We start from the raw sequence: 24758 nt of genomic DNA, 5'->3' as shown, positions 1-24758 counted from the left end.
TCCATGCACACCGACAATCAAGAAACATGCAGTGACACAGCACTCAGTATAACACAATATGGAGTAAAAGTGGGGATTGACGAGTAAACTGTCCTTGGTATCAGCCACATCTAGGACTAGGCGACTCTCCAGGTGAATCAGCTCAAGGCACTGTCCTTGGTCTCAGCCACATCTAGGACTAGGCGACTCTCCAGGTGAATCAGCTCAAGGCACTGTCCTTGGTCTCAGCCACATCTAGGACTAGGCGACTCTCCAGGTGAATCAGCTCAAGGCACTGTCCTTGGTCTCAGCCACATCTAGGTCTAGGCAACTCTCCAGGTGAATCAGCTCAAGGCACTGTCCTTGGTCTCAGCCACATCTAGGACTAGGCGACTCTCCAGGTGAATCAGCTCAAGGCACTGTCCTTGGTCTCAGCCACATCTAGGACTAGGCGACTCTCTAGGTGAATCAGCTCAAGGCACTGTCCTTGGTCTCAGCCACATCTAGGACTAGGCGACTCTCCAGGTGAATCAGCTCAAGGCACTGTCCTTGGTCTCAGCCACATCTAGGACTAGGCGACTCTCTAGGTGAATCAGCTCAAGGCAATGTCCTTGGTATCAGCCACATCTAGGACTAGGCGACTCTCCAGGTGAATCAGCTCAAGGCACTGTCCTTGGTCTCAGCCACATCTAGGACTAGGCGACTCTCTAGGTGAATCAGCTCAAGGCACTGTCCTTGGTCTCAGCCACATCTAGGACTAGGCGACTCTCTAGGTGAATCAGCTCAAGGCAATGTCCTTGGTATCAGCCACATCTAGGACTAGGCGACTCTCCAGGTGAATCAACTCAAGGCACTGTCCTTGGTCTCAGCCACATCTAGGACTAGGCGACTCTCTAGGTGAATCAGCTCAAGGCACTGTCCTTGGTCTCAGCCACATCTAGGACTAGGCGACTCTCTAGGTGAATCAGCTCAAGGCAATGTCCTTGGTATCAGCCACATCTAGGACTAGGCGACTCTCCAGGTGAATCAACATGCGATTCCATGCTAATATGCCACAGGGCAGTCCCAGTCAGGAATACAGTTGTACAGGTTCAGTTTCCATACCTTTGCAGTCAACTCATCCACCATTTCAAAATTTGGATTCCTTCCAGGACAACATAACCTGGTTGTGGAAAAGTAAGAACTATATGGATTTACGACAGCGGAGTGGCCCAGAACCTCGCGCTACGCATTACCTGTCTTTATCTACCTTGATCTGGGTGCACTGCCCGATCAACATGAGCGGAATGTATCAACTGACACTGCCTAAAGTCATTGCAGGCACCGTCTCTGTGGATACATTAGGCCGATATCTATGCCAAATCCCCTTCAAATTCTTGTACGTTCCTAAATACTAAAAAACCTCATGGATAATATCCTGTTTAACAGATGAAGTAGGTTTTGAAGGTTTGGAAATGGGCCTGGACATTCCTATGTCGACTGTCTGTCTGTCTTCAGTGATAGCACACATGTGCTGCTCGTTACTGTAGATAGTGACTGAAGTGTATTGTGTGGGGGTAGATAGGCGAACGTGATATGCTGAAGATAAGAACATGTCGTCCGCCATAGTCGTGCATAAATATCCGCCGCTCTCACACTCATCGCGTCACTTTTTTTTCCCTGTGCAAGAAAAACGTCGCAGCCTTTCTATGTTGATAGCGTGTCGTGTCTAGGTGAGTTAAGTGCATGCCTAGTATTGCATGGGAAAGCGGGAGATATAACCACCAAATGTCTCCGTCATTAGGACAAAATGTTTACATGCTGAATAAACACATTAGCCCATCCAGCAGAGTAATGACGCTTTCGTCCACACATGTGGCTATACCCGCTAGATTAAGACTTATATAAATACTGACAACAGATAAAACAACACATCGGGAAATGAAAAAAAGTGTTGTTTTTTTATATCTTTTCGCAGTTTGTATTGATAAACATTTCTCATGTTCTCAAGACTGCCGTGATGTATGCGTGGGGATCACAGATCAAATCTCCTTACAACTCCTGCAGCCAGTAAATATTACAAGGGTGAAAGCGATGCCACCGAGCGAGACTCTTCAAGAACCCCAGTATCACCGTGTTCTCCTCCCCCTCCTCGTGTAGTGGCGAGTACCACATGAGTTACTGTTGTGTGGACACATATTTAGACGTTAAACGGAAATATGCAATCTTTGATACAGACATGTTGCCTATGTTGCCCCGATAATACTGCGCAAACAGGGCGTGGTAACTTAACGTTACTGTACATATATTGGATGGGCTTAGTGCAGGTACTGAATGAGTTCTGAGTGGGCAATGTGCAAGTACTGAATGTAAGCTGTGTGGGCAATGTGCAGGTACTGAATAATATCTGAGTGTACAATGTGCAGGTACTGAATGTTATCTGAGTGGGCAATGTGCAAGTACTGAATGTTATCTGAGTGGGCAATGTGCGGGTACTGAATGTTATCTGAGTGGGCAATGTGCAGGTGCTGAATGTAAGCTGAGTGGACAATGTGCAGGTGCTGAATGTTATCTGAGTGGGCAATGTGCAGGTGCTGAATGTTATCTGAGTGGAAAATGTGCAGGTACTGAATGTAATCTGAGTGGACAATGTGGAGGTACTGAATGTTATCTGAGTGGGCAATGTGGAGGTACTGAATGTTATCTGAGTGGGCAATGTGCAGGTACTGAATGTTATCTGAGTGGACAATGTGCAGGTACTGAATGTAATCTGAGTGGACGATGTGGAGGTACTGAATGTTATCTGAGTGGGCAATGTGCAGGTGCTGAATGTAAGCTGAGTGTACAATGTGCAGGTGCTGAATGTAAGCTGAGTGGGCAATGTGGAGGTACTGAATGTAATCTGAGTGTACAATGTGGAGGTACTGAATGTTATCTGAGTGGGCAATGTGCAGGTGCTGAATGTAAGCTGAGTGGACAATGTGCAGGTGCTGAATGTTATCTGAGTGGGCAATGTGCAGGTGCTGAATGTAATCTGAGTGGACAATGTGGAGGTACTGAATGTTATCTGAGTGGGCAATGTGCAGGTGCTGAATGTAAGCTGAGTGTACAATGTGCAGGTACTGAATGTAAGCTGAGTGGGCAATGTGGAGGTACTGAATGTAATCTGAGTGTACAATGTGCAGGTACTGAATGTAAGCTGAGTGGGCAATGTGCAGGTGCTGAATGTAAGCTGAGTGTACAATGTGCAGGTACTGAATGTAAGCTGAGTGGGCAATGTGGAGGTACTGAATGTAATCTGAGTGTACAATGTGCAGGTACTGAATGTAAGCTGAGTGGGCAATGTGCAGGTACTGAATGTAATCTGAGTGTACAATGTGCAGGTACTGAATGTAAGCTGAGTGGGCAACGTGCAGGTACTGAATGTTATCTGAGTGGGCAATGTGGAGGTACTGAATGTTATCTGAGTGGGCAATGTGCAGGTGCTGAATGTAAGCTGAGTGGACAATGTGCAGGTGCTGAATGTTATCTGAGTGGGCAATGTGCAGGTGCTGAATGTAATCTGAGTGGACAATGTGCAGGTACTGAATGTAATCTGAGTGGGCAATGTGCAGGTACTGAATGTTATCTGAGTGGGCAATGTGGAGGTACTGAATGTTATCTGAGTGGGCAATGTGCAGGTACTGAATGTAAGCTGAGTGGACAATGTGGAGGTACTGAATGTTATCTGAGTGGGCAATGTGCAGGTACTGAATGTAATCTGAGTGGACAATGTGCAGGTACTGAATGTAAGCTGAGTGGGCAATGTGCAGGTGCTGAATGTAAGCTGAGTGTACAATGTGCAGGTACTGAATGTAATCTGAGTGGGCAATGTGCAGGTACTGAATGTAATCTGAGTGGGCAATGTGAAGGTGCTGAATGTAATCTGAGTGTACAATGTGCAGGTACTGAATGTAATCTGAGTGGGCAATGTGCAGGTGCTGAATGTAAGCTGAGTGGACAATGTGCAGGTACTGAATGTAAGCTGAGTGGGCAATGTGCAGGTACTGAATGTTATCTGAGTGGGCAATGTGCAGGTACTGAATGTAATCTGAGTGGACAATGTGCAGGTACTGAATGTAAGCTGAGTGGGCAATGTGCAGGTGCTGAAGGTAAGCTGAGTGTACAATGTGCAGGTACTGAATGTTATCTGAGTGGACAATGTGCAGGTACTGAATGTAAGCTGAGTGGACAATGTGGAGGTACTGAATGTTATCTGAGTGGGCAATGTGCAGGTACTGAATGTTATCTGAGTGGGCAATGTGCAGGTGCTGAATGTTATCTGAGTGGACAATGTGCAAGTACTGAATGAAATCTGAGTGGACAATGTGGAGGTACTGAATGTAATCTGAGTGGGCAATGTGCAGGTGCTGAATGTAATCTGAGTGTACAATGTGCAGGTACTGAATGTTATCTGAGTGGGCAATGTGCAGGTGCTGAATGTTATCTGAGTGGGCAATGTGCAGGTGCTGAATGTTATCGGAGTGGGCAATGTGCAGGTACTGAATGTTATCGGAGTGGGCAATGTGCAGGTACTGAATGTTATCTGAGTGGGCAATGTGCAGGTGCTGAATGTTATCTGAGTGGACAATGTGCAGGTACTGAATGAAATCTGAGTGGACAATGTGGAGGTACTGAATGTTATCTGAGTGGGCAATGTGCAGGTGCTGAATGTTATCTGAGTGTACAATGTGCAGGTACTGAATGTTATCTGAGTGGGCAATGTGCAGGTACTGAATGTAAGCTGAGTGGGCAATGTGCAGGTACTGAATGTTATCTGAGTGTACAATGTGCAGGTGCTGAATGTTATCTGAGTGGGCAATGTGCAGGTGCTGAATGTTATCTGAGTGTACAATGTGCAGGTGCTGAATGTTATCTGAGTGGGCAATGTGCAGGTACTGAATGTAAGCTGAGTGGGCAATGTGCAGGTACTGAATGTTATCTGAGTGGGCAATGTGCAGGTACTGAATGTAATCTGAGTGGACAATGTGCAGGTACTGAATGTAAGCTGAGTGGGCAATGTGCAGGTGCTGAATGTTATCTGAGTGGGCAATGTGCAGGTACTGAATGTTATCTGAGTGGGCAATGTGGAGGTACTGAATGTAATCTGAGTGGGCAATGTGCAGGTGCTGAATGTTATCTGAGTGGGCAATGTGGAGGTACTGAATGTTATCTGAGTGTACAATGTGCAGGTACTGAATGTAAGCTGAGTGGGCAATGTGCAGGTGCTGAATGTAAGCTGAGTGGACAATGTGCAGGTACTGAATGTTATCTGAGTGGGCAATGTGCAGGTACTGAATGTTATCTGAGTGGACAATGTGCAGGTACTGAATGTAAGCTGAGTGGGCAATGTGGAGGTACTGAATGTAAGCTGAGTGTACAATGTGCAGGTGCTGAATGTAATCTGAGTGGACAATGTGCAGGTGCTGAATGTTATCTGAGTGGACAATGTGCAGGTACTGAATGTTATCTGAGTGGGCAATGTGCAGGTACTGAATGTTATCTGAGTGGACAATGTGCAGGTGCTGAATGAGTTCTGAGTGTACAATATGCAGGTACTGAATGAGTTCTGAGTAGACAATGTGCAGGTGCTGAATGAGTTCTGAGTGGACAATGTGCAGGTACTGAATGTTATCTGAGTGGGCAATGTGGAGGTACTGAATGTTATCTGAGTGGGCATTGTGCAGGTGCTGAATGTTATCTGAGTGGGCAATGTGCAGGTACTGAATGTTATCTGAGTGGACAATGTGCAGGTACTGAATGTAATCTGAGTGGGCAATGTGCAGGTACTGAATGTTATCTCAGTGGGCAATGTGCAGGTGCTGAATGTTATCCTAGTGGACAATGTGCAGGAACTGAATGTTATCTGAGTGGGCAATGTGCAGGTGCTGAATGTTATCTGAGTGGACAATGTGCAGGTGCTGAATGTTATCTGAGTGGACAATGTGGAGGTACTGAATGTTATCTGAGTGGGCAATGTGCGGGTACTGAATGTTATCTGAGTGGGCAATGTGCAGGTGCTGAATGTAATCTGAGTGGACAATGTGCAGGTACTGAATGAGTTCTGAGTGTACAATGTGCGGGTACTGAATGTAAGCTGAGTGGACAATGTGGAGGTACTGAATGTAATCTGAGTGGACAATGTGGAGGTACTGAATGTTATCTGAGTGGACAATGTGGAGGTACTGAATGTAATCTGAGTGGGCAATGTGGAGGTACTGAATGTAATCTGAGTGGGAAATGTGGAGGTACTGAATGTAATCTGAGTGGGCAATGTGCAGGTACTGAATGTAATCTGAGTGGGCAATGTGCAGGTGCTGAATGTAATCTGAGTGGGCAATGTGGAGGTACTGAATGTAATCTGAGTGTACAATGTGGAGGTACTGAATGTAATCTGAGTGGGCAATGTGCAGGTACTGAATGTAATCTGAGTGGGCAATGTGCAGGTACTGAATGTAATCTGAGTGGGCAATGTGGAGGTACTGAATGTAATCTGAGTGGGCAATGTGCAGGTACTGAATGTAAGCTGAGTGTACAATGTGCAGGTGCTGAATGTAAGCTGAGTGGGCAATGTGCAGGTGCTGAATGTTATCTGAGTGGGCAATGTGCAGGTACTGAATGTAATCTGAGTGGGCAATGTGGAGGTACTGAATGTAATCTGAGTGGGCAATGTGGAGGTACTGAATGTAATCTGAGTGGACAATGTGCAGGTACTGAATGTAAGCTGAGTGTACAATGTGCAGGTGCTGAATGTAAGCTGAGTGGGCAATGTGCAGGTGCTGAATGTTATCTGAGTGGGCAATGTGCAGGTACTGAATGAGTTCTGAGTGGACAATGTGCAGGTACTGAATGTAATCTGAGTGGACAATGTGGAGGTACTGAATGAGTTCTGAGTGGACAATGTGCAGGTACTGAATGTTATCTGAGTGGGCAATGTGCAGGTACTGAATGAGTTCTGAGTGGACAATGTGCAGGTACTGAATGTTATCTGAGTGGACAATGTGCAGGTACTGAATGTTATCTGAGTGGACAATGTGCAGGTACTGAATGAAATCTGAGTGGACAATGTGCAGGTACTGAATGTAATCTGAGTGGACAATGTGCAGGTACTGAATGTAATCTGAGTGGACAATGTGGAGGTACTGAATGTAATCTGAGTGGACAATGTGCAGGTACTGAATGAAATCTGAGTGGAAAATGTGCAGGTACTGAATGTAAGCTGTGTGGGCAATGTGCAGGTACTGAATGTAATCTGAGTGGACAATGTGCAGGTACTGAATGTAATCTGAGTGGACAATGTGCAGGTGCTGAATGTAATCTGAGTGGGCAATGTGCAGGTACTGAATGTTATCTGAGTGGACAATGTGCAGGTACTGAATGTAATCTGAGTGGACAATGTGCAGGTACTGAATGTAATCTGAGTGGACAATGTGCAGGTACTGAATGTAATCTGAGTGTACAATGTGGAGGTACTGAATGTTATCTGAGTGGACAATGTGCAGGTACTGAATGTAATCTGAGTGGACAATGTGCGGGTACTGAATGTTGTCTGAGTGGACAATGTGCAGGTACTGAATGTAATCTGAGTGGACAATGTGGAGGTACTGAATGAGTTCTGAGTGGACAATGTGGAGGTACTGAATGTAATCTGAGTGGACAATGTGGAGGTACTGAATGAGTTCTGAGTGGACAATGTGCAGGTACTGAATGTAATCTGAGTGGACAATGTGGAGGTACTGAATGTTATCTGAGTGGACAATGTGCAGGTACTGAATGTAATCTGAGTGGACAATGTGGAGGTACTGAATGAGTTCTGAGTGGACAATGTGCAGGTACTGAATGTAATCTGAGTGGACAATGTGGAGGTACTGAATGAGTTCTGAGTGGACAATGTGCAGGTACTGAATGAGTTCTGAGTGGACAATGTGCAGGTGCTGAGTGGGAACTATGCGGCTACTGTGCAGATATTAGTGGATATTAATATGCTAGTAAGGAGGTATTAGGTTGGTAGTGAGTGGGTACTAGGTGGGTAGTGAGTGGGTATTAGGTGGGCAGTGAGTGGGTACCATAGGAGGGCAGTGAGTGGGTATTAGGTTGGTAGTGAGTGGGTACTAGATGGGCAGTGAGTGGGTATTAGGTGGGCAGTGAGTGGGTATTAGGTGGGCAGTGAGTGGGTACTAGGTGGGTAGTGAGTGGGTATTAGGTGGGCAGTGAGTGGGTACCATAGGAGGGCAGTGAGTGGGTATTAGGTGGGTAGTGAGTGGGTACTAGGTGGGTAGTGTGGGTATTAGGTGGGCAGTGAGTGGGTACTAGGTGGGTAGTGAGTGGGTATTAGGTGGGCAGTGAGTGGGTATTAGGTGGGCAGTGAGTGGGTATTAGGTGGGCAGTGAGTGGGTATTAGGTGGGCAGTGAGTGGGTACTAGGTGGGTAGTGAGTGGGTATTAGGTGGGCAGTGAGTGGATACTGTGAGTGGGTAGTGAGCGGGTACTGTAGGTGGGTAGTGAACGGATATCAGGTGGGCTCTGAACGGGTACTGCAAGTGGGTTCTGAGCAGGTATTTGGTGGGTTGTGAGCGTGTACTGCAAGTGGGTTCTGATCGGGTATTATGAGGGCTCTGAGCGGGTAATGCAAATATAAGTGGGTTCTGAGCAGGTATTAGGTGGGTCGTGAGCGGGTACTGTATGGGGGCACTGGGCGGATACAGAGCGAGCATGACTTTGGTAGTGAGTGTGAACTGTCATGTTATTCCGTAGAATGTAAGTAAATTTGAAGTTCAGACTCATCAACACAGACATACAGATCTGGTTACCACTTCCTGTAATCATCATCGTACATCCCCCACACACGACCTGTGTGGCAGCAGCAGGGGTATTGTTGGAAACAAGCATGTGTAACCCACACCTCATACCAGCTGGGCCAGATGGTGTTATGTAAACTAGAGTTACCTCCCTTCTATCTATTCCTGGTTTCTGCGACGGATTTTGGCCGAGAAAATGGCGTCTTGAAGTTCTAAGACAAGACGGATGAAGATTGCTTGTGATACTGTCTAAGGTAAGTGTGACTGTCTGGATCTTCCCACCACATCCCAGTCCAACTTCCCCCCATCAAGCAATTCTTAGATTGGGCTTTTGTTTGACAAATAAATATGTAACACCCGAACTGTGACCCAATGAGACTTCTTTGTTTACAAACAAAACTGAGGAAGAAGTTTGTAAAGTCTGCAACTGCTAGCTCCAATGGCCGCCCATCGCGATTCCAAATGTCCCATCAAGTACTGAATGAGAATGTTGAACCAGGGTTAAGTACAGACGCAGATGTCTGCTGATTTAGACACAGCACGCCGTTCTTCACTAGGTTACACCAAATTTACTTTCCATCTACAAGGAAAACAAGGAATCCTTAAAATAAATATGACAATTCGTATATGATATAGGCAATATTTGAGACGTAGATTCACATACGGCCGAATGCCATCGCACGAATGTTACCCAATGTAAAAGCAGTCATTGTGTTCCTCCGCCATACGGCACGTGATTCTGTTGCACTGCAGAGGAACTTGAGACGAACTGACCTTCCGTTTGATGTGACCTTTCTAAAAATACACAAAGGGAGAAGAGTAGCTGATGATATTCTTGCGAGCACACGTGTTTTCTATAAACACGAAAGAGGGACTACGCAGGATGAATATACACAGGGGAACTATCTTGTGTGATGTTAGCACATATCCTTCGTATCGGCAAATCACAGGAAACAGTTTGACAACGCATGATATACATCCGCGAGCCGCACCATCTGTTAGATGGTGCTATTATAATGCAAGTTCGCAGGTACGCGCCATTAGATGCTGTTATCATAAATGGACCGACTGAAGTTGTAAATATCAATTTATTCTTGAGAACACGTGTTATCTGAAGCATTAGCCAGTAGATAGTAGATGGTAGATAGTAGATAGGAATCACCCGGTACTGCACACACAGGGACTGACAACTTTCAAGGAACCGCTTGGAATTCTGTTTATTATATTTATCGTTATTCTAAGCTGATCCTCTCTAAGACCTGCTTAGAGTCGATGTAGTAGCCATAATAACACGGGAACAAGTCTACGCTGATGGCTGGTCTTCCGTAGGCACCATCAGATATGAATGAAGACGCTGCAGGCTGATCTGATGGTTGTGTGTGGGTGATCCGTAAGGGTATAAGAACTTTAACTTGGCAAAATGGTCATTCATAATATGCTGGTGAACGATTTTCAAGACAATGTAACTATGTGTCATCGCCCATTCCCCACTGAGGTGAATCCACATCATACCATTGATGGTTTTTATTTGGTACGAAGGTGCTCCCGCCGCATTCAATAGTATTTCAACTTTCTCTCTGCATGAACGGGTAATTAGGAAAGCCCCAAAATGCCAGGTCATAGCCGCCGACCAATGGGACTCCACGATCACGGGATGGTGCAGACAACCCATGGATCGTAATCAATGCGAATCTATAGTTCAAATCCTGGCACGACTAAGGGACGTAACTCTGCGGCACTTTTTTACCACAGCACGTGTCCCCTGAAACACACGCGAAACACTTCCATGTATTTTTTGAAGAAATAAGACGCTCAGGATACCAAACATTATAATACGATGTTTTACATGATGTTAATAGCATTTCTTCACAACAGGAAATAAAAGATCAACCATCTTATTTACTGAACAGGGAAGTGGAGATGCTAACCCACGATGTTTATGTTTGAAGTACAAGCATCCAGACATGCATTGTTTCCCTGTTCGTGTATTTGGCATAAAGTGTTTAAAGCTAACAAAGTGTACAAGTAATGACAACCTTATCATCAGAGTGCACAACACTCGCCTGTGAAAAGCGTGGGTCTGCTGTGGCAGATGTGCGTGCGTGTGGGGGATGAGACCTCACAGGTCTACACGACATTCCCCCGACGTATTACATACGTACAGATTGCTACCCCGGTCTGGTGAGCGGGCGGAGGTATGGGCTAACCATGTGCTAAACAACTGCATGTCTCTCCGCCGGTAACAATGTTAGGTAACACAGACGCCATATCGGTTCCCTGGCTGACAAGTTAAAGAGTTCATTTGAAGTGTTTTCACTTTTTCCAAGTTACAATAGAATATGTGGGATTTCCCCATGTTTTGTTTGGATGTCTGTTTCAAGTGTATGTTAAATGGAGGTAGCATAATGAGTTTTGCTATCTCTGCTGTGCTGTTCATTGTCAATGAAGTGAGACCGCAATCAATCGTGGCCCCTGGGTTTGGAATCGGAAAAGAGTACATGCGTCTCCTACTCAGGAAATGATTTTTTAAGATTACAAATGCCTTGAATCCAGTAATTTGCACAACGTCCTGATCGATGGCAACTATACATGACATATAACCTACACTTGTGTTGTAGAGAACACAATGTCCTGATCGATGGCAACTATACATGACATATAACCTATACGTGTGTTGTACAGAACACAATGTCCTGATCGATGGCAACTATACATGACATATAACCTATACGTGTGTTGTAGAGAACACAATGTCCTGATCGATGGCAACTATACATGACATATAACCTATACTTGTGTTGTAGAGAACACAATGTCCTGATCGATGGCAACTATACATGACATATAACCTATACTTGTGTTGTAGAGAACACAACGTCCTGATCGATGGCAACTATACATGACATATAACCTATACTTGTGTAGTACAGAACACAATGTCCTGATCGATGGCAACTATACATGACATATAACCTATACGTGTGTTGTACAGAATACAATATCCTGATCGATGGCAACTATACATGACATATAACCTATACGTGTGTTGTACAGAACACAATGTCCTGATCGATGGCAACTATACATGACATATAACCTATACGTGTGTTGTACAGAACACAACGTCCTGATCGATGGCAACTATACATGACATATAACCTATACGTGTGTTGTACAGAACACAATGTCCTGATCGATGGCAACTATACATGACATATAACCTATACTTGTGTTGTAGAGAACACAATGTCCTGATCGATGGCAACTATACATGACATATAACCTATACGTGTGTTGTACAGAACACAATGTCCTGATCGATGGCAACTATACATGACATATAACCTAGACGTGTGTTGTAGAGAACACAACGTCCTGATTGATGGCAACTATACATGACATATAACCTAGACGTGTGTTGTAGAGAACACAATGTCCTGATCGATGGCAACTATACATGACATATAACCTATACTTGTGTTGTACAGAACACAATGTCCTGATCGATGGCAACTATACATGACATATAACCTATACGTGTGTTGTAGAGAACACAATGTCCTGATCGATGGCAACTATACATGACATATAACCTATACGTGTGTTGTAGAGAACACAATGTCCTGATCGATGGCAACTATACATGACATATAACCTATACGTGTGTTGTAGAGAACACAATGTCCTGATCGATGGCAACTATACATGACATATAACCTATACGTGTGTTGTAGAGAACACAATGTCCTGATCGATGGCAACTATACATGACATATAACCTAGACGTGTGTTGTACAGAACACAACGTCCTGATCGATGGCAACTATACATGGCATATAACCTATACGTGTGTTGTAGAGAACACAATGTCCTGATCGATGGCAACTATACATGACATATAACCTATACGTGTGTTTTACAGAACACAATGTCCTGATCGATGGCAACTATACATGACATATAACCTATACTTGTGTTGTAGAGAACACAATGTCCTGATCGATGGCAACTATACATGACATATAACCTATACTTGTGTTGTACAGAACACAACGTCCTGATCGATGGCAACTATACATGACATATAACCTATACTTGTGTTGTACAGAACACAATGTCCTGATCGATGGCAACTATACATGACATATAACCTATACGTGTGTTGTAGAGACCACAACGTCCTGATCGATGGCAACTATACATGACATATAACCTATACTTGTGTTGTACAGAACACAATGTCCTGATCGATGGCAACTATACATGACATATAACCTATACTTGTGTTGTAGAGAACACAATGTCCTGATCGATGGCAACTATACATGACATATAACCTATACTTGTGTTGTAGAGAACACAATGTCCTGATCGATGGCAACTGTACATGACATATAACCTATACTTGTGTTGTACAGAACATATGTTCTGTAAAGTTTAAAGAAGCTTGTGTAAATCCGACAATACGACTGCATAATAAAGCGGGCATCATGTTTCAAATACTTAGCCGCGTAGACTCAGACTATCTCGCCATCGCCTGTCCCTTGTTTCTGTGATGTGTGAGGGCAGGCGGATGTATATTGTAAACAGGAGCTTCAGCTGATACAATTAATCAACATCCCAGTGTGTACAGCCTTGAGCCATGAGGACAAAGGGACACCACCGTCACGGGGTTAGTCTGAGATGGATGATGCTCGTTCCATGATCACCTCGAATCTTTGATAAAGTTATTAGCGACTACAATTATCCTTTGCAATTCGGAAACACTTTTAATCACCACAGGGATCGTCTTCATGATAGATCTGTGGCATAGCGACTTGACCTTCAGATCTTGCACGTTTGTTTTGAATAAACGACAAGGGGGGACTACTCGGCTGGAAACTTACAACGCTACTTACAAGGGCAGACGTTGTTGAAGAACCCACAGGGAGATTGGAGATATGTAACTGATTGTTTCGTTAATGATGTAAATGGAGCGAGAAGGGACAAGAAATATTTAAGTCGTGGGACTGTTTCTGTCTGTGTCATTGCGTGTCAGGAGTACACTCAGCGGTCGGCGCACCTCGCGAGGGATGCGGGGCCATTGAGAGAACTCAACGCCGATGATATAACGATGCGAAAAATTACCTAGAAAAAACATGGTTTCGACACTTCCCTAGGTGTACCATTTATCTATTTCACTGTCATTTCTTCACCGCTGACTAAAAAAACTGCCATGTAATCCCGAATGATAGTGAGGCAATATGTCATCTCTACGCCTCGCCGGAACCGACAGACAATGGCGCTTGTTTGCTGCCGCGCGGCACTGCAGGAAAAACCAAATAGCGTCCTGATGAGATACGCGCTCGGGCTATCCATCTTGAACATTATAAGCCCTACAATTGCATTGTCGAGAGACTGACGCCAAGTTCTGGTGTAAGTCATACGTCTCTTGTAATAGTTACTGAAGCAACCAAAGCTTAATTATTTTGGATCTAAGGGATCGTTTTTGTTATTCGACTCATAGTGATAGTATTGTTGCTGTACCTTATTGGGTTTCTAACATTTTGGTTTCCCGAATATCAGCTATTCCGGCAACTAATATATTTGAATATAATCTCTGATAAGAACAAGGGGAAATCCATTGCCTGAAATTAACATGTGATTTTTTAAAGGAAGTCATGAAGACAAGATGTAATGCGTTTTGACATGAGTGTTGGCGTGGTCGTGTATATGTCATGTAGTATACGAAAATGTTTTATGGGTGTTCCATCCTTCCAGCCAGGCTTAGCGGAGGAGAAAAGTAGTACTGTGGGTGACGAAGTGCATCATATTTTTGAGTGTAGTTATTTATCAGCTAAAATAAGTTTATTCTCTACTAGTCATTGTTGTAGTCTCCCCAACTTCTATAAGCTTCACAGTAACCAGTAACACTAAGGTATTATGTCACTTGAACACATTTATCAAATGCATCTTTGATAAGTTCAAATGTTTTTACGAAAGGTCGAATTATTATGTAGGTCATAATGTTTCCATCGTTTACAGCTTTACAGTATAATTGCCTCACACTGTTATCTTTATCCTAGTATTATATGTACTGTATGTCACTGGTTTATGGTGAAATAAAGAACTGGAAGTAGCAAGACGAGAGTCACGTGACGTCGACAAATAGAGTCCGGAAGGGCGGAGGGTTATCAAGATAATCAGGGGTACATCGAACACCCCTGGAGAGAGAACACAGACAGTTGATTCAAAGCCACAAAATGTACAATAGAAGGGACTGAACTATGCATTAAATCAACCTGGTGTAATCGTAGTGGTGAATCTTGAGAAGGAAACCATATTTTAGCCTGAAGCAAATATAAAATTATTGTTGGCGATCAGCTGATCACAACCTTATACGTATAGCATTAAAATAATCAGGGGTTATAGTTGAACGCATCTTTTACAGTCCGTTTTCTCTTGGGTAAATATGTTTTGTCAATGACATTTTAATTGTTACTAAACAACACTACCCCACCCCATACCCCAACCTAACAACCGGTGCTGCTCGTGCTTACAGCCGCTAGGTAACTGGGGAATAATGGATGATACCCTGGACTCGAACCAGATAACAATCCACGGAATCTAAGAGAGAGCATTAAAGGTGGCTGTTGACCGCGACAATACACTCAGCGCAAGCCGGCAGTAGAGCCCTTATGTTACACAGATACCGACTACTCATTTTCTAGGTGTGTGAAACATCGAAGCACACTCAACGTAATTGTCCAGTCAACAGACTTGGAGGCGCAAAGTCATTTCATTTCGGTCACGTACGGGAGTGTATTTACCCAAGTTTAACTATTTACAGGGGCGTACCATATTGTACAAGGGAGACAATTTGGTTTTCGTCATATCCATACGGTTTTTATTCACTAAACAATTTCTTTGTCGTCACGATGTCGCGAATTGGTTTGAATTATTGAAACGTGAATGTATTGAACAGACGCTGGATCCAGTTTGCCTTCTCTACTATACTCGACAGTTAAAGCAATTTCTTTAAGAAGTTCCCATCTATGTTAGAAAATACATATCTGCTTTTGCCCGAGACCACTTGACGCTGATGTATGAGTGAATTTACTAAGAAAATAAGTTGAATCGATCCCTTTCGATATGGCTGAAGTCCAACGCACCGTGTTTGCCTCACGACTAGTGACGCGTGACAAAGTCCAGTACCCGCTTAGTCCCGCGTCAAGCAAGTATTCTTGATTCCTACGTACACATCACTACCGCGAAATACTTTCGCAAATCAAACTATTTGTTTGATGAAAGCAAACATTGGCTTCTTTTCTTTTTTATGTCAAGATGTTAAGCTCTTTTTTTTCTCTGGGTGATGCTACTTTCCTTCTTTCTGAAACCCGGCGCATCTCCGACCAGGCATGACGGGCGTCCCTGTCAGGGGGACTTAAGTCGTCTACATGTACGAGCGTATATCCTATTTTACTTATCTTCAGCGTTTGGTAGAGATCAGGAGGATCGGAAAAAAGTGGGGCAATAGTTTTACAAAATAATAAGGAAATGTTTTAAAAAGTACGTGAAGAGTTTGTTGAGTGCACGTGTTGGGAGAGTCAGGTACACAATGTTATCCTGCGGTCTCGGTCGTTAGGGAACTATTACTGTCGGGACATGAGCTGCAGCGCTGTTTTGGCTGTACAGATATCGTGCGGTTTTAAATATAGATCCTGAAAAACGCACAGGAGTTTAATTGTACTGGATGTGGAGTAGGGAGGGTTATGCTACTGTTGCTGTAGATGGTGTGAGTGAGTGAGTGAGTGAGTGTATGGGTTCGCGTGTTTTAGCAAAAGCAGGAGAAGAATGGACTTAACACTCGGTACCCAAGTGGGATCAAACCTGAGTCTTCAGCGTGCAACCACCTCAACCACTCGGCAACCCTACCTTGTGGTTGTTGTGGCTGTGGTGTAGATATAGCGGTTGTGACGGTGGTGTGGATGTGGTTGTTGTGATGGTGGAGTAGATGTAGTTGTTGTGATGGTGGTGTAGATATAGCGGTTGTGACGGTGGTGTGGATGTGGTTGTTGTGATGGTGGAGTAGATATAGTTGTTGTGGCTGTGGTGTAGATATAGCGGTTGTGACGGTGGTGTGGATGTGGTTGTTGTGATGGTGGAGTAGATGTAGTTGTTGTGATGGTGGTGTAGATATAGCAGTTGTGACGGTGGTGTGGATGTGGTTGTTGTGATGGTGGAGTAGATGTAGTTGTTGCGATGGTGGTGTAGATATGGCGGTTGTGACGGTGGTGTGGATGTGGTTGTTGTGATGGTGGAGTAGATGTAGTTGTTGTGATGGTGGTGTAGATATAGCAGTTGTGACGGTGGTGTGGATGTGGTTGTTGTGATGGTGGAGTAGATGTAGTTGTTGCGATGGTGGTGTAGATATAGCGGTTGTGACGGTGGTGTGGATGTGGTTGTTGTGATGGTGGAGTAGATGTAGTTGTTGTGATGGTGGTGTAGATATAGCGGTTGTGATGGTGGAGTAGATGTGGTTGTTGTGACGGTGGTGTGGATGCAGTTGTTGTTGTGGTGATGTGGATGTGGTTGTTGTGATAGTGGTGTGGATGTAGTTGTTGTGATGATGGTGTGGATGTGGTTGTTGTGCTGGTGGTGTGGATGTAGTTGTTGTTGTGGTGGTGTGGATGTGGTTGTTGTGATGGTGGTGTGGATGTAGTTGTTGTGATGGTGGAGTAGATATAGTTGTTGTGGCTGTGGTGTAGATATAGCGGTTGTGACGGTGGTGTGGATGTGGTTGTTGTGATGGTGGAGTAGATGTAGTTGTTGTGATGGTGGTGTAGATATAACAGTTGTGACGGTGGTGTGGATGTGGTTGTTGTGATGGTGGAGTAGATGTAGTTGTTGCGATGGTGGTGTAGATATAGCGGTTGTGACGGTGGTGTGGATGTGGTTGTTGTGATGGTGGAGTAGATGTAGTTGTTGTGATGGTGGTGTAGATATAGCGGTTGTGAGGGTGGAGTAGATTTGGTTGTTGTGACGGTGGTGTGGATGCAGTTGTTGTTGTGGTGATGTGGATGTGGTTGTTGTGATAGTGGTGTGGATGTAGTTGTTGTGATGATGGTGTGGATGTGGTTGTTGTGATGGTGGTGTGGATGTAGTTGTTGTTGTGGTGGTGTGGATGTGGTTGTTGTGATGATGGTGTGGATGTGGTTGTTGTGATGGTGGTGTGGATGTAGTTGTTGTGATGGTGGTGTAGATATAGCGGTTGTGACGGTGGTGTGGATGTGGTTGTTGTGATGGTGGAGTAGATGTAGTTGTTGTGATGGTGGTGTAGATATAGCGGTTGTGATGGTGGAGTAGATGTGGTTGTTGTGTCGGTGGTGTGGATGCAGTTGCTGTTGTGGTGATGTGGATGTGGTTGTTGTGATGGTGGTGTGGATGTAGTTGTTGTGATGGTGGTGTGGATGTGGATGTGGTTGTTGTGATGGTGGTGTGGATGTAGTTGTTGTTGTGGTGGTGTGGATGTGGTTGTTGTGATGGTGGTGTGGATGTAGTTGTTGTGATGGTGGTGTAGATATAGCGGTTGTGACGGTGGTGTGGATGTCGTTGTTGTGATGGTGGAGTAGATGTAGTTGTTGTGATGGTGGTGTACATAGCGGTTGTGATGGTGGAGTAGATGTGGTTGTTGTGATGGTGGTGTGGATGTAGTTGTTGTTGTGGTGGTGTGGGTGTGGTGGTTGTGACGATGGTGTGGATATGGTTGTTGTGATGGTGGAGTAGATGTGGTTATTGTGGTGGTGTGGATGTAGTTGTTGTAATGGTGGTGTGGATGTGGCGGTTGTGACGATGGTGTGGATGTAGTTGTTGTGATGGTGGAGTAGATGTGGTTGTTGTGATGGTGGTGTGGATGTGGCGGTTGTGATGGTGGTGTGGGTGTGGTTGTTGTGATGGTGGAGTAAATGTGGTTGTTGTGACGGTGGTGTGGATGTAGTTGTTGTGACGGTGGTGTGGATGTAGTTGTTGTGACGGTGATGTGGATGTAGTTGTTGTGACGGTGGTGTGGATGTAGTTGTTGTGATGGTGGTGTGGATGTAGTTGTTGTGAGGGTGGTGTAGATGTGGTTGTTGTGATGGAGGAGTAGATGTGGTTGTTGTGATGGTGGAGTAAATGTGGTTGTTGTGATGGTGGTGTTGATGTGGTTGTTGTGATGGTGGAGTAGATGTGGTTGTTGTGATGGTGGTGTGGGTGTGGCGGTTGTGACGGTGGTGTGGGTGTGGTTGTTGTGATGGTGGAGTAAATGTGGTGGTTGTGACGGTGGTGTGGATGTAGTTGTTGTGGTAGTGGGTTGGATGTAGTTGTTTTTGGTGGTGGGGCGGATGTAGTTGTTGTGGTGGTGGGGCGGATGTAGTTTTGGTGACGGTGTGGATGTGGATGTAGTTGTTGTGACGGTGGTGTGGATGTAGTTGTTGTGGTAGTGGGTTGGATGTAGTTTTGGTGATGGTGTGGATGTGGATGTAGTTGTTGTGGTGGTGGGGTCGGTGTGGTTGGGAGTTGTCCTTCACTACAGTACTCTATAGCGAGGGGGCGTCCTTAACTATAGTACGCTATAGCGAGGGGGTGTCATTCCCTTGAGTACTCTATAGCGAGGGGGTGTTCTTCACTACTCTATAGCGAGGGGATGTCCTGCACTACAGTACTCTATAGCGAGGGGATGTACTGCACTACTCTATAGCGAGGGGTTGTCCTGCACTACAGTACTCTATAGCGAGGGGTTGTCCTGCACTACACTACTCTATAGCGAGGGGATGTACTGCACTACACAACTCTATAGCGAGGGGATGTATTGCACTACAGTACTCTATAGCGAGGGGTTGTCCTGCACTACAGTACTCTATAGCGAGGGGTTGTCCTTCACTACAGTACTCTATAGCGAGGGGATGTACTACATTACCCTATAGCGAGGGGATGTACTTCACTACAGTGCTCTATAGCGAGGGGTTGTACTGCACTACAGTACTCTATAGCGAGGGGATGTACTGCACTACATTACCCTATAGCGAGGGGATGTACTGCACTACAGTACTCTATAGCGAGGGGATTTACTGCACTACAGTACTCTATAGCGAGGGGCTTTCCTTCACTATAGTACACTATAGCGAGGGGTTGTTCTTCACTACAGTACTCTATAGCGAGGGGATTTACTGCACTACAGTACTCTATAGCGAGGGGCTTTCCTTCACTATAGTACTCTACAGCGAGGGGTTGTTCTTCACTACAGTACTCTATAGCGAGGGGTTGTCCTTTACTACAGTACTCTATAGCGAGGGGTTGTCCTTTACTATAGTACTCTCTAGCGAGGGGTGTCCTTCACTATAGTACTCTATAGCGAGGGGTTGTTCTTCACTACAGTACTCTTTAGCGAGGGAATGTACTGCACTACAGTACTCTATAGCGAGGGGGTGTCCTTCACTACATTACTCTATAGCGAGGTGGTGTCCTTTTCACTACAGTACTCTATAGCGAGGTGGTGTCCTTTTCACTACAGTACTCTATAGCGAGGGGGTGTCCTTTTCACTACAGTACTCTATAGCGAGGTGAGGTCCTTTTCACTACAGTTCTCTATAGCGAGGGGATGTATTGCACTGCAGTACTCTATAGCAGGGGGGGGGGGGGATGTTATGCACTACAGTACTCTAAAGTGAGGGGTTGTCTTTCACTACAGTACTCTATAGCGAGGGGAAGTATTGCACTGCAGTACTCTATAGCGCGGGGATGTACTGCTCTACAGTACTCTATAGCGAGGGGGTGTACCAGACTACACAACTCTACACCGATGACGTTCTACAGACATGGCGTTCTGTCGGGAAGGTTGTTTGTCGAGGACATCATGAACGTCTGTGCGAGGTGACGGAGCATGTTGAACGCATATGCACTAATTGAGAAAACCGTCTCTTTTCAGATAATTTCATTGCCGAAGTGTCTACAATTATGCTGACAGATAAGCTCGAAATGTAAGAGAAGACGAACAGTCTTGGTAAATAGATAACGCACATTTAGTTTTGCGTTTTGAAATAAAGCCGACAAATTTTCACTTAGAAAACATATTGAATTTAGCTTAGCATTGAAAAAAAATTACATTTGCCAATTTCGTTCCATGCTGTTTGCAAATGTTGACGAGGTGATTCGCCAGAGGGCGGTATTATCGCAAAAGCCCGGATGAAAGAAATTGCCTTATCACGTGCTTCCCCTAGGATGGCGACAGAGTAGAAAAGCGCTGCGTGTGTTCGGACCCGCTTAGATGATATCAAATATCTATCACATGGGCTTCTATCTCACCCGTGAACAAGTATTTAGTAGCTCGTCGCTTGAGCGTCTTTAAATTACCTGTAAACTGTTCATCGTACTTTTTACACCAGACGAGCGACTCTTGTACGAAATTCAATCATTACTCATTTCCCGCCTTGAATACAAATTAGGCTTTTTATTGCTTCTTTTATAGACAGACCACATGACAGCTGCTTGTGCTCATGCGCATACTTCGGTCATGCGCAGTGTGGGTCAGTGCGAGGATGTAATAACGACTCTAATCGGTGCTCAGTTACTTAAACCATTATATACCAGCTGGGTAACATATAAGAAGTTATGGGTATTGACGTAACTACCCTTTCCCTATGTTGCTGGCGGTTGTTGCCCACATTGTCCAAAGTTTTATAATCGGACACTACAACTTTTCCAGTCGCAGAACAAAGACATAAAACTTCCTAACCTAGCTTCATCTAGTTTCCATTTATTCGTCATTCCAACAAAATAAACAAGTGTCACGTGGCGCTCAATTTCCATTTTCAAAGTTGTTGCAGTAACCGCCTCCTGATAAAACGAAGCCTTATGAAATTACAACCATGTAATGGATCCTGTGGGAGAAGGCATCACGGGAGCTATTCATTGTTTCACGGATGTTTTCGGCGTCTCCTGGTGGCTTCATCATACAAATACATTAGTACCTTTTCCAGGAACCTTAATTCATTTGATGTATTGTAATCTGTTTAGACAGCGCCGTGGTGTGAGACGGCCGAGAGACGAGGGCCGCTGGTTTAATGACCTGTATGATATATGCCTAAAGGGAAGCGATATTTGACGGTCATAAATTCTATGCCGCCCCTGTGTTTAATATTTCATAATCATTACGCCACTCTGGCGACGATATTAATTGATAAAAATAATCTGCTCTGTAATTATGTAACACGTTCATAAAGATTACCCAGCAAGCCCCATGGTGACGTCAAGGGGACTCGGACCGCCTCCCATGGCTCGGTGCTTTCGAAGATCAAAGCCGGGTTATGCTTCAATGCAGGCTCACATGGTTTCTGAGTTAATTGCCCGTCTATATCACCCGTAGTTTGTAATAATGTATACTCCCTGATGTCATGCAACTTCTCTCCTTAATAGATGTTTTTCTGCTTAAAATATGATCAAGTAATCGATTTCCTGAAGAATTTTTTTATCGGCGTGAAACTCCAAATGGTTACTCATTCAGCTGTTAGGACTTGATTAATTTACATTGACGTTTGTTTGACTGTTGGGGCAGAAAACTAAACCGTCCATGGACTCAACCGTTCTTCTTCATTAAAGGAGGGGGTCTCTCGCGGTTAATGACGGCTAATAGGGAAACAGGTAGATGTGAACTGGTTGTGGCGCTGTTGCCAGAAAGCTGCTTCGTGATATCCTAATCACATACCTTGTCCATCTCCCACACCTTCATCACAGATCTTGGCCGTCTCCCACACCTTCATCACAGATCTTGGCCGTCTCCACACCTTCATCACAGATCTTGGCCGTCTCCCACACCTTCATCACAGATCTTGGCCGTCTCTCACACCTTCATCACAAACCTTGTCCGTCTCCCACACTTTCATCAAAGATCTTGTCCGTCTCTCACACCTTCATCACAGATCTTGTACGTCTCCCCCACTTTCATCACAGACCTTGTCTGTCCCCAACACCTTCATCACAGATCTTGTCTGTCTCTCACACCTTCATCACAAGCCTTGTACGTCTCCCACACTTTCATCACAGACCTTGTCCGTCTCCCACACCTTCATCACAGACCTTGTCCGTCTCTCACACTTTATTCACAGAGCTTGTCTGTCTCTCACACCTTCATCACAGACCTTGTCCGTCTCCCACACCTTCATCACAGACCTTGTCCGTCTCTCACACTTTATTCACAGAGCTTGTCCGTCTCCCACACCTTCATCACAGATCGTGTCCGTATCTCACACCTTCATCACAAACCTTATACGTCTCCCACACTTTCATCAAAGATCTTGTACGTCTCGCACACCTTCATCACAGACCTTGTCCGTCTCCCACACTTTCATCACAGACCTTGTACGTCTCTCACACCTTCACGACAAACCTTGTACGTCTCTCACACTTTCATCACAGACCTTGTCTGTCTCTCACACCTTCATCACAGACCTTGTCCGTCTCCCACACCTTCATCACAGACCTTGTCCGTCTCTCACACTTTATTCACAGAGCTTGTCCGTCTCCCACACCTTCATCACAGATCGTGTCCGTCTCTCACACCTTCATCAAAAACCTTATACGTCTCCCACACCTTCATCACAGACCTTGTACGTCTCTCACACCTTCATCAAAAACCTTATACGTCTCCCACACCTTCATCACAGACCTTGTACGTCTCTCACACCTTCATCAAAAACCTTATACGTCTCCCACACTTTCATCACAGATCTTGTACGTCTCCCACACCTTCATCACAGACCTTGTCTGTCTCCCACACTTTCATCAAAGATCTTGTACGTCTCCCACACCTTCGTCACAAACCTTGTACGTCTCCCACGCCTTCATCACAGATCTTGGCCGTCTTCACACCTTCATCACAGATCTTGTCCATCCCCAACACCTTCGTCACAAACCTTATAACTCTCCCACACGTTCATCACAGATCTTGTACGTCTCTCACACCTTCATCACAGATCTTGTCCGTCTCTCACACCTTCATCACAGACCTTGTCCATCCCCCACACCTTCATCACAGACCTTGTCTGTCTCTCACACCTTCATCGCAGATCGTGTCCGTCTCTCACACCTTCATCACAAACCTTGTCCGTCTCTCACACCTTCCGTCTCTCACACCTTCATCACAGATCTTGTCCGTCTCTCACACCTTCATCACAGACCTTGTCCGTCTCCCACACTTTCATCACAGACCTTGTCCGTCCCCAACACCTTCATCACAGACCTTGTCCGTCCCCAACACCTTCATCACAGATCTTGTACGTCTCCCACACCTTCATCACAGACCTTGTCCGTCTCCCACACTTTCATCACAGACCTTGTCCGTCTCTCACACCTTCATCACAAACCTTATACGTCTCCCACACTTTATTCACAGATCTTGTCCGTCTCCCACACTTTCTTCACAGACCTTGTACGTCCCCAACACCTTCATCACAAATCTTGTACGTCTCCCACACCTTCATCACAGACCTTGTCCGTCTCCCACACTTTCATCACAGACCTTGTCCGTCTCTCACACCTTCATCACAGAGCTTGTCCGTCCCCAACACCTTCATCACAGATCTTGTACGTCTCCCACACCTTCATCACAAACCTTGTACGTCTCCCACACTTTCATCACAGATATTGTCCGTCTCTCACACCTTCATCAAAGACCTTGTCCGTCTCTCACACCTTCCGTCTCTCACACCTTCATCACATACATTGTCCATCTCCCACACTTTCATCACAGACCTTGTACGGCTCTCACACCTTCATCACATACATTGTCCGTCTCCCACACTTTATTCACAGACCTTGTACGGCTCTCACACCTTCATCACATACATTGTCCGTCTCCCACACTTTATTCACAGACCTTGTACGTCTCCCACACCTTCATCAAAGACCTTGTCCGTCTCCCACACCTTCATCAAAGACCTTGTCCGTCTCT

The 24758-nt window shown here is 45.0% G+C and overlaps 2 protein-coding genes across 2 annotated transcripts in view; one reads left to right on the top strand and one right to left on the bottom strand.

The window, feature by feature from the left end:
- Positions 1 to 6915: 6915 nt before the first annotated feature.
- On the bottom strand, positions 6916 to 22538 carry LOC139479478 (mucin-3A-like). Its single transcript, XM_071262325.1, has 6 exons — positions 22515 to 22538; positions 18432 to 19350; positions 16709 to 18174; positions 9486 to 9589; positions 7623 to 7711; positions 6916 to 6974 (listed from the first exon to the last, which is right to left on the bottom strand). The coding sequence occupies exons 1-6, from the start codon at positions 22536 to 22538 to the stop codon at positions 6916 to 6918; spliced, it is 2661 nt and encodes an 886-aa protein (XP_071118426.1).
- Positions 8861 to 24758, top strand: part of LOC139479888 (uncharacterized) — a 29139-nt gene continuing 13241 nt past the window's right edge. The window contains exon 1 of the mRNA XM_071262808.1: positions 8861 to 9048. The gene's annotated coding sequence lies outside the window, so the exon portion shown is untranslated. The remainder of the gene's footprint in view (positions 9049 to 24758) is intronic.

Source organism: Haliotis cracherodii, unplaced genomic scaffold (assembly GCF_022045235.1).
Source record: "Haliotis cracherodii isolate W230 unplaced genomic scaffold, xgHalCrac1.p SCAF_4, whole genome shotgun sequence".
Classification (NCBI taxonomy): domain Eukaryota; kingdom Metazoa; phylum Mollusca; class Gastropoda; order Lepetellida; family Haliotidae; genus Haliotis; species Haliotis cracherodii.
Note: the sequence above shows the minus strand (reverse complement) of the source record. Positions and strands in the feature narration are given on the sequence as shown.

Bases quoted from the DNA above. Each gene is read 5' to 3' on its own strand.
- LOC139479478 (XM_071262325.1), bottom strand. From the start codon at position 22,538: ATGAAGGTGTGGGAGATGGACAAG. The intron at 19,351-22,514 runs GTATGTGATTAG...CCCTCGCTATAG, and splicing joins AGGTGTGGGAGATGGACAAG to AGTACTGTAGTGAAGGACAA. The intron at 7,712-9,485 runs GTAACATTCGTG...TTGTCCACTCAG, and splicing joins AATGACTGCTTTTACATTGG to ATTACATTCAGTACCTGCAC.